The sequence below is a fragment of the Rhinichthys klamathensis genome, unplaced genomic scaffold, assembly GCF_029890125.1.
Source record: "Rhinichthys klamathensis goyatoka isolate OS25496 unplaced genomic scaffold, OSU_Roscu_1.1 h1tg000384l_1, whole genome shotgun sequence".
Classification (NCBI taxonomy): domain Eukaryota; kingdom Metazoa; phylum Chordata; class Actinopteri; order Cypriniformes; family Leuciscidae; genus Rhinichthys; species Rhinichthys klamathensis.
In genome coordinates, this window is record NW_026606888.1 from 61,885 (window position 1) to 71,910 (window position 10,026).

The 10,026-nt window shown below is 38.0% G+C and overlaps 3 protein-coding genes across 3 annotated transcripts in view; all 3 read right to left on the reverse strand.

Moving 5' to 3' along the window:
* The window catches only part of gmpr (guanosine monophosphate reductase), a 49,010-nt gene that overhangs the window by 13,992 nt on the left and 24,992 nt on the right, over positions 1-10,026 (reverse strand). The window lies entirely within an intron of this gene.
* On the reverse strand, positions 48-3,418 carry fuca1.2 (alpha-L-fucosidase 1, tandem duplicate 2). The gene is made up of 8 exons (XM_056233951.1): positions 3,027-3,418; positions 2,813-2,947; positions 1,802-1,939; positions 1,519-1,624; positions 1,228-1,428; positions 863-1,053; positions 315-417; positions 48-217 (listed from the first exon to the last, which is right to left on the reverse strand). The coding sequence occupies exons 1-8, from the start codon at positions 3,380-3,382 to the stop codon at positions 86-88; spliced, it is 1,362 nt and encodes a 453-aa protein (XP_056089926.1). The 5' UTR covers positions 3,383-3,418; the 3' UTR covers positions 48-85.
* On the reverse strand, positions 6,336-9,057 carry LOC130069816 (tissue alpha-L-fucosidase-like). The gene is made up of 8 exons (XM_056233952.1): positions 8,682-9,057; positions 8,466-8,600; positions 8,154-8,291; positions 7,871-7,976; positions 7,580-7,780; positions 7,215-7,405; positions 6,700-6,802; positions 6,336-6,608 (listed from the first exon to the last, which is right to left on the reverse strand). Exons 1-8 carry the CDS (start codon positions 9,032-9,034, stop codon positions 6,477-6,479), a joined length of 1,359 nt encoding a protein of 452 aa, XP_056089927.1. The 5' UTR covers positions 9,035-9,057; the 3' UTR covers positions 6,336-6,476.

A 10,026-nucleotide genomic window follows, 5' to 3' on the forward strand; every position in this document is an offset into this window, starting at 1 on the left:
AATAAGCACTACAATATTACATATAAAAACACAAATTGTAAAATTTGATTTCATGGCGACTTTAAAAGTTTTAAAGGCTTTAGGTTTAGGCCACCCCGTCCAGCTTGAGTGTCCAGGCTTCAGCGGGTGAGAAAGGCAGATCAGGCAGGAGAATTATCAGTCCTGTTGTTTTCAAAGGAGCCCATTTCAAAGGCTCAGGGTTCCCCAACAAAGTCACCTGAACAGAGTTGCAACAGATCATTCATTGATGTCTTACCAAAAAAAAAAAGTTTTTTACTGATGGCCTAAATTCTAATGAATTCATAAATATTTACCACTGTGCTGTCGGAGGTTTTGGGCAGAGAAAGCTGAAAGGTGTTTTGCATGGGATTGGAGGTGAAGATCGCATACACGTTGCTGGTGTTTTTTGAAGTATACCTGAAATTAAAGTAAAATTTTAAACTATATTAAAGCTGTGAAAGATTTATTAATTAACTACATCACAGGCTAACTATAACTAAACTAAAACTCCAAAAGAAAGCAAAACTACAGTTGAGGAATCCAGGCTAATTATAAAAAGACCAAGAATGAACGGTAACATGTCAACATTTCAGGGTAAAAGTTTGTGTTCACTCTAGATTTCAACTATTTCACTTCAACCTATCCCTATCAGCTTGGCTCATGAATATTAATTTAATTAAGTGAGGCATTTATAATTGGCAATAATTTTACGAATCTTAAATTATCATTTTCTCACATGCTTCCTGTTATACTGATAAAGGTCTCTAGGTGACACTGCTTTCACAGCTGGAGCTTCTGAAAGTTTTTCAAAAGAACTGTGAGGAATAGAAAGATAAGAGGAAGTTTAAAAACATCAACACACCAGGTAAGAACTGTAGCATTCTCAGCCTGAACTCTCCAAGGTTTAGTTGCATAGATGGCTTCACCGTTGATCTTCAGCCAGGCTCCAATTCCTCTGAGACGCTCCTCAAAGACAGGTGCGATCACGCCGTCTGCTGTGGGTCCCACATTCAACAGGTAATTCCCCCCTAAGGCCACGACGTAGACCAGGTCCTGCGGTCACAACATATGAGAGGTTAAAAACTTACTTGACTCATTAGACACCACATGAACTTTCATACAAGTTTGTGTCCATGTTTCATTCATATACATTATTTACAATGCAAAAATCTAGTGACATCATCTGAGTGAAGCACTTTTGCTCAATAGTAAGTTAACACATCGCACCTTTATGATGGATGGTAGATCCATCAGTTCGGTTAGTTTCATATTTCGGCGATAACCCCATGATATTGTGTCCACTGACTGACATTTCTCCCACTTGTGATTGGGCAGATGTCCAGGAGTGAACTTGTCAGCACAGTTGAAATAACCTCCATGTTTACAGTAACAGCCATTCCCCCATCTGTCATTGGTCACCACCACATCCTGTAAGGAGCGCAATAATGCAGTCATTATGATCAGAATTACAATTTGAGACGGTTCTAAAATAAGAATGACATGAACCGATGATCTCACTTTGACCGGACTGTCGTTGTAGAGCCAGGCGAGGAATTCTGTAGAGTTCCAATAAGTGTCAGGTGCTTCCCAGTCCCCGTCTGACCAAATCAGGTCTGGCTTGTACCTGAGATGTTAATACATCACCAATTAACAGTTTCATAAATGTAAAACCATATACACTATGTAGGCTGTGAAGGTTGATCTTTACACAGACAAATACAACAGAACAATCAAGCTTATGTCATAAACAATTGTTCTTCCTTCTCTAGCCTGTATCATCACATGACTGATGCAAATCTACCTGTTGACCAGTTCGATGAGTTCTGGCATAGCTTTTTTTGCAACATAATCCTGAGTCTTGAAACCAGCTGCCTTGTCACTCAGATAGATGGGATTGAACCATTCATACAGGGAGTTGTAGAGTCCATAATGCAGAGACCTAATACAACAAATTGAACATTTTTGGTTAAAATTCAGAAAAGAAAAAGTTCTCAAAAAACCGTACTGAGATATCCACCTCGTATTTCACATAAGAACAGTCACAACCATTTTTAATTTGAATGTGCAAGGCTTTGTGTCAGGTGAAGTTGTACAAGCAGTCTGTTATGCTAAACTGGTATTCGTTATCATAATATTTTAATTTTTTATCATAGTCATAAACAGTGGTTTTGCAGTGTAAATTCTTTTACCGCTTACTTCACTTTGTTAATATTCTAGTAATTTACCTAGAGTGCAACTGTTCGGTTCAAGGAATAACCATCCTATTAATTTTCTCCATAGAGGAATTGATTTTTATCAATAACTTATAACCTTTAAAGACAGACTACTGCAAGCTACTACAAGGTTGTTAATCAATGCTATATGCCTTTGTTGAAGCCACCTGCCTGCATTATTTCAATTTGGTTTTTTCAAAGAAACTCAGTTTAAAATAATAAATCAACATTTATGACTTTATTAGTATGTTCACGGAAGGGTTTTCTTAGCGATATTGTTTCTGTAAAGGAGTCAGAAACAATACACTTATTTTTCAGTTGTATTCATACTCAGCTAAATGTGATTTTTATGATGCTTTAATTTCTATAAAGAACAACAGTAAAAGAAGACATCTCTGTTACTGAAAAATATAATTTTGTAATACTTAAATGACAAAATTTTGTTGTAAGATCTATCTACTAGACTAGAGTATGCATATAGATAGATATATCTGCTTTGTAATGGTTTCCCCTGATGACAATATTTGCAGAACACAGTTGATTTCCGCGTTGGAAAAGATAATGTAGCATTTGTTACCAGGCTCTACAGGCACACATACCTCTTTCTTATTGCATTGCCCAAATCTCCAACAAGATCCCTGTGAGGTCCATTATCAACAGAATTCCAATTCCAGGAATATGGGGAGCCCCAATTTGTGAAGCCTTCGTGGTGTTTCGATGTGAGGACCACATATCTGAAAAAAATTCAAAAACAACATTATAAATACGTAAAACACAAACAGGAAGCGTTAGTATCGTAAGTAGCCTACCAACTTTGCTCCTGAAGCTTCGAAGATATCAGCCCACACATCAGGGTCAAAAAACTGCGCGTGGAAATTTGGAGCGAATTCCGTGTAGCTGAATCCAGGGGGGTAGTTTTTAATCATGAACAAGATATATTTAAGATCATGTGCGCCTTTCCAGTTCCACCAGAACCACTCGCTGCCGAACGCGGGCACTGAAAACACCCCCCAATGAACAAAGATCCCGAACTTCACCTCGTCGTACCATTCAGGCAGAGGTCTGGAGTCGAGACTGGCCCAGTCTGGTGTATATCGAGCACCGAACGACGATGAGCAGCATGATAGAAGACAAAGAACCAGCGATATCTGACTCAGAGTCACTTCCATGATTGATCACTTACAGACGCGTGCACTGTGGTCAGTATAGTGAGTGACTAATGCATGAATGATCAGTATACACATTTCCGCATTATAGATTTCTGCCGACTTAACTTACGATTCAGCATAATGCAGACCCAAACAACAAGCTTGTATTTTCTTCCTGGTTAACCATTATGCCATCAAACATGTGACTACAACACATGACTTCCCTTCTAACCACTCGTAACAAAGGATGTGTGGAACCAAATTGTTCGGGAAGGGGAATCGGTCTATTCTGGTGAAAGAAAAAGCTTTCGCTTCCCGTTCGACCTGATCCCCGCCACTCTGTTCCTTTTGTAAAATGGGAAATGCCACTTTTACTATCTTCATTATGAAACAAAATATTGAATTGCTCTTTCAAAGACAAAAAAAAAAAAAAAAAGCATTATGACTTGAACAACTTCTTGATAAGTAGCAAAAGTAATGTTTATAGGCTAGTCTACAAATAATGTAGAACTACACTATAGCCTAAATAAATATAGGCTAACTGTAACCAACTTTTATTTTGCAACCTCAAAAAGTTTAGCTCAGCATAGGTTTTAGGTTCATATTTCACAGACATACTCATAAACAGTTAATTAATTAAACAAATTAATACACAAGACCATTTACGTGGTCCCTAAAAAGTGTACTTTAAAATATACAAATTTATTCAAAAATAATCCATAATAAGCCTCTGCAAATGTATACAAAACCCTAAACATAACACAACTTCCCCAGCTGTCTAATATTTCCAATAAAAAGTAACCTTTTAATTCCAACAAATAATTTCCAAAATAATCTTTCTATTCCACAAATAATATGAAGGAAAAGTGATTAAACTGGTAGTTAGTTACCAGTAAACATTAGGCACACCCTGACGTCTATTACAAAGATTTTTTTTTCACTATAAGTTTATTTTGGCCAAATAATAAAATGACACTAGCATCAGTTGAAATTATGTTTCCATTTTAGCCCTGGGTTCCAAGGTATATAATATGCAATGCTATACGATTGTTAAATTAACAATCTGAAAAAATGACATTTGGTTTTGGTGTGTCATTCAGTTGGTCATTTTTTATTATGCAATCATATCAAATAGTCTATGATAAAATTAAAAAACCTTATTTATACAAAACTTTCTTAAAACAAATGTCATTAAAATCTTTTTTTAAGTCCCCATGAACCGGGAGTTACAAACGACTTTTCTCCAGTGTTGTGACTATTTCCATGTAAAACAAAATATTGATTGGGGAAGGGGAGTTGCCACGCCATCGCGCCATAGCACATGCAGGGCCGCATTAAGAGCTCACTGGGCCCCGGGGCTATGAGTTACTGCAGGCTCCCCCACCACTACAGGCCACCAACTACATGAGCTAAATGTTCTATCATTATACGAGTCATTTTATCCATCTATGATATTACTTCACAGTTAAGTTATATTACTTTTAAAACGATTTTTTTTCATATCAAAATTTAATGGGACTAACATTTCATAATTCTTGTGACCAATTTCAATAATAGTAACTTAAGAAAAGAATCTCAAGCTTACCGATGACAAGAGTCACAAATAACAATAGAACAAAGGCACATAAGAAATCGACCTTGAAAAATTTAAAGCACTGAATAATATTATATTGTATAAAGTAATCAAATATACAAAACATAGTTTTCACTATAAATTCAACATTCATTCTTATTAATTTTACAAAAGTGATTCATTCAAGGGCAGTAAATTTCTTTCTTTCTGATGTTTGATTAACATTATGGACACAAATGGCGACAGCAGCTTTATTAGCAGCTACTGTCACTTCAAGACCTCAGGGTCGGAACTCAAGTGCGCTGTGCAAAACCGCCTCAAGTTCACCATCATTTAAAATAATTTGTATCCAAACCACAATGATTAAAAACGCGTTTAATTTATAAACTTACATCATGATGTCTCAGCAAAATTTACATATTTCTACCGGATATAGGCCTATTATCGCCAGCCCTTTAGGCGAATATAGAGTTTGATCAAACACAAAAAGCAAGATCAAACACCCATCAAGTTAATAATCAAACTTACCGAAAATTTGTGGGGTCGACGATGACGCTGTGTTTTAAAAAATAGTCTAGACTCTAAAATGAAGTGAAGGGTGGAGGCGATTTATTGGTTGATGCGTAGCTATATTCTAATAAGGCGCAGGCACTCCAGGCAGCCATCTATCTATCTATAGGCCTATGTGCAGCAGCAGGTCGATCGTTCACAAGTTAAATATAGAATAAATGTATTATGTTAAATTAAAACGTGACGTTTCATTTCACCATGCCCTGTCCTGGTGCCCACGGGGGTTTGATTGACAGGCGACCTGGCCAATCATAACGCCGAATACGCAATTTTGTCAGACAACAAAGCTGTCAGTAGATTAACGTCGGTGGACTTGAACTTGAAAACGGTATGGTTTAAATTATTTAAATTACAATATTTGAAAGTTGAGACTTTGTTTCATATCAACAGTAAGCTGCTCTGAACTCTCTCTCGTAGTCAATTGTGTAACGTTAGTCTTTGCCCCGCGATGTATTTTTCAGTGCGTGAGTGAGAACATGATGTGCGTGACTCGTGAGAGCCGCCTGGCTTGTCACACAGTAACTAAAAAAGGCGGGTCTTTGCGAACGGTGACTATAATATTAATGATAATGATTCCATGATAATGCATGGAATATTCGGCAAAGCGCTACTAAATAACAGGGCTAATTTGTGGAGGGCGTTGCGTGGTAAGGCTTTGGCAATCAGATGGCTAGTATCTGCTCCACAGCCAATCAAGGGCCCCCTCCTTGTTCGGGCCCCGGGGCTTTAGCCCCGCCTAGCCCTATTGTTAATGCGGCCGTGAGCACATGACAAGAAGAGAAGAACAGTTGTTTCGAGGGGGGAGGGAAGGAGAACGTATTTGATTAAAGATTATAAGGGTACATGATTGTTTTTAAATTAATGAAGTGCACAGATAAATCATTTATAATAAGCACTACAATATTACATATAAAAACACAAATTGTAAAATTTGATTTCATGGCGACTTTAAAAGTTTTAAAGGCTTTAGGTTTAGGCCACCCCGTCCAGCTTGAGTGTCCAGGCTTCAGCGGGTGAGAAAGGCAGATCAGGCAGGAGAATTATCAGTCCTGTTGTTTTCAAAGGAGCCCATTTCAAAGGCTCAGGGTTCCCCAACAAAGTCACCTGAACAGAGTTGCAACAGATAATTCATTAATGTCTTTAAAAAAAAAAACACATTTTATTCCTGAATTCTAACTAATTCATAAATATTTACCACTGTGCTGTCGGAGGTTTTGGGCATAGAAAGCTTAAAGGAGTTTTGCATGGGATTGGAGGTGAAGATCGCATACACAGTGCTGGTGTTTTTTGAAGTATACCTGAAATTGAAGGAAAATAAGAAAAAAACATTAAGTGGGCTAATTAAGGCCAAACTAGCATTCCAGAAAAAGTGCTAGAAGGAAGCAAGACTATCCAGGACTCAAAGAAATCCAGGCTATTAATATAGACCAAGAAGAATTCAAATCCTTTATGACAATAATATGATCAGTTTACTAACATGTCAACATGTGAATAAACATTTGCCCTGAAAATATTTGACATCTAAGCCTTCCCATCTGGAGCGTTGGAATAATAAAAACTGAAGAGCAAGGGGCACACAAAATAAACCCTATGAGCTTAGCTCATAAATATTAATTAAGTGAGAATAAGTACACAGTAGTTCACAGCTGGAGCTTCTGAAAGTTTTTGAGGAATAGAAAGATAAGAGGAAGTTTAAAAACATCAACACACCAGGTAAGAACTGTAGCATTCTCAGCCTGAACTCTCCAAGCTTTAGTTGCATAGATGGCTTCACCGTTGATCTTCAGCCAGGCTCCAATTCCTCTGAGACGCTCCTCAAAGACAGGTGCGATCACGCCGTCTGCTGTGGGTCCCACATTCAACAGGTAATTCCCCCCTAAGGCCACGACGTAGACCAGGTCCTGCGGTCACAACATATGAGAGGTTAAAAAATTACTTGACTCATTAGACACCACATGAACTTTCATACAAGTTTGTGTCCATGTTTCATTCATATACATTAATTACAATGCAGGAATCTAGTAATATCATCTGAGTGAAGCACTTTTGCTCAATAGTAAGTTAACACATCGCACCTTTATGATGGATGGTAGATCCATCAGTTCGGTTAGTTTCATATTTCGGCGATAACCCCATGATATTGTGTCCACTGACTGACATTTCTCCCACTTGTGATTGGGCAGATGTCCAGGAGTGAACTTGTCAGCACAGTTGAAATAACCTCCATGTTTACAGTAACAGCCATTCCCCCATCTGTCATTGGTCACCACCACATCCTGTAAGGAGCGCAATAATGCAGTCATTATGATCAGAATTACAATTTGAGACGGTTCTAAAATAAGAATGACATGAACCGATGATCTCACTTTGACCGGACTGTCGTTGTAGAGCCAGGCGAGGAATTCTGTAGAGTTCCAATAAGTGTCAGGTGCTTCCCAGTCCCCGTCTGACCAAATCAGGTCTGGCTTGTACCTGAGATGTTAATACATCACCAATTAACAGTTTCATAAATGTAAAACCATATACACTATGTAGGCTGTGAAGGTTGATCTTTACACAGACAAATACAACAGAACAATCAAGCTTATGTCATAAACAATTGTTCTTCCTTCTCTAGCCTGTATCATCACATGACTGATGCAAATCTACCTGTTGACCAGTTCGATGAGTTCTGGCATAGCTTTTTTTGCAACATAATCCTGAGTCTTGAAACCAGCTGCCTTGTCACTCAGATAGATGGGATTGAACCATTCATACAGAGAGTTGTAAAGTCCATAATGCAGAGACCTAATAAAAATGGAAAAGTTACTTTATTAAATTAGGTATAGTACACTGGCACAGTTATTGCCAAGGAAAAAATATATAGTTTATTGAAAATGTATGGATAAAATTGAGGGAGGGAATTATATAAGAAAAGATTATCCTGTAGCATTTATTGCAAATTTCTACACAATACGGTACCTCTTTCTTATTGCATTGCCCAAATCTCCAACAAGATCCCTGTGAGGTCCATTATCAACAGAATTCCAGTTCCAGGAATATGGGGAGCCCCAATTTGTGAAGCCTTCGTGGTGTTTCGATGTGAGGATCACATATCTGAGAAAAGTTTAAACAAAAAAATAAATACGTAAAACACAAACAGAAAGCGCTAACGCATATCGTAAGTAGCCTACATACTTTGCTCCTGAAGCTTCGAAAATATCAGCCCACTCATCAGGGTCAAAAAACTGCGCGTGGAAATCAGGAGCGAAGTCCGTGTAGCTGAATCCAGGGGGGTAGTTTTTAATCATGAACTGGACATAATCAGATATGTGTGCGCCTCTCCAGTACCACCAGAACCACTCGCTGCCGAACGCGGGCACTGAAAACACCCCCCAATGAACAAAGATCCCGAACTTCACCTCGTCGTACCATTCAGGCAGAGGTCTGGAGTCCAGACTGGCCCAGTCTGGTGTATATCGAGCACCGAATGATAAAGCGCATGATAGAAGACAAAGAACCAGCGATATCTGACTCAAAGTCACTTGCATGATTGATCACACCTCACAGACGTGAGCGTGAGCGCGTGCACTGAGAGCAGTAACGTTAAAAGTGAATTTCTGCACTAGAGATTTCTGCCGACTTACATATACATAATGCAGCTCAAAAAAACCCGACAAACCACTTTCTATTTCCTGTTTTATCATATGACAATTCACATGAGAAAAACAACCCATGACTTACCTGCAAAACACCGGCAGTTTGGGCACGTGCAAAATACATAGACGCCTCATTGGCCGCTGGATCGTACGTCATCGGCGCCGCCATATTGCTCCTGGCAACTTGCCATAACTCTCATAAGTGGACTGAAGAAAAGATCCCTTACTATTTTACATATTTATGGGGACGGGGAACGCAAATAACAGTTGTTCCGATTCTTATGTTTTTGTATATTTTTGATTCACTAAAATAAACAAGCTAATTAATAAGAGTCATCTGCTCAGGAATCGGACTACACTAGTAAAAAGAAAAGAGTTCCCATCAATACTGATCAATACACTGTAAATGTTTTCTTTTATAAAGAAGATATTTTAATTGCTTTCTCAAAAACAAAATGTAATAAAATAAAAACAAGCATTTTGACTTTCATAACTTCTTGGCAAATAACAAAGGTAATTATCTAATCAAACAAGTGAATTGACAAGACCACTGAAACAGTCCCTGAAAAGGGTTTAAAGCAGATCACTTTAAAGCATAAAAATATTTATTCACACAACTGCCACAAAACATTCGAATCTGTTGTGCCCTCATTGTCATACAGCAAAATATGTTCATAATCCACAATTAGCTACTGTAGATTTGTACTGAACCCAAACATAATGTTTCAAAGCCTTCCCAGCTGTGTAATGTTTCGAATACAAATTAATCTTTTAATTTCACCAAATAATTAACAGTCTTTTCTAATCCACAAAAATATATTAAAGAAAGCGGCTAAACTGGTAGTTTGTTACCAGTAGAATGTTGGTCACACCCTGCCTATTGT

Bases quoted from the DNA above. Each gene is read 5' to 3' on its own strand.
- fuca1.2 (XM_056233951.1), bottom strand. From the start codon at position 3,382: ATGGAAGTGACTCTGAGTCAGATATCGCTGGTTCTTTGTCTTCTATCA. The intron at 1,625-1,801 runs GTAGATTTGCAT...TTAACATCTCAG, and splicing joins CTCATCGAACTGGTCAACAG to GTACAAGCCAGACCTGATTT. The intron at 218-314 runs GTAAATATTTAT...AACTCTGTTCAG, and splicing joins AAACCTCCGACAGCACAGTG to GTGACTTTGTTGGGGAACCC.
- LOC130069816 (XM_056233952.1), bottom strand. From the start codon at position 9,034: ATGCAAGTGACTTTGAGTCAGATATCGCTGGTTCTTTGTCTTCTATCA. The intron at 7,781-7,870 runs GTGAGATCATCG...CGCTCCTTACAG, and splicing joins ACAACGACAGTCCGGTCAAA to GATGTGGTGGTGACCAATGA. The intron at 6,803-7,214 runs GTGTGTTGATGT...CTTCAATTTCAG, and splicing joins AATGCTACAGTTCTTACCTG to GTATACTTCAAAAAACACCA.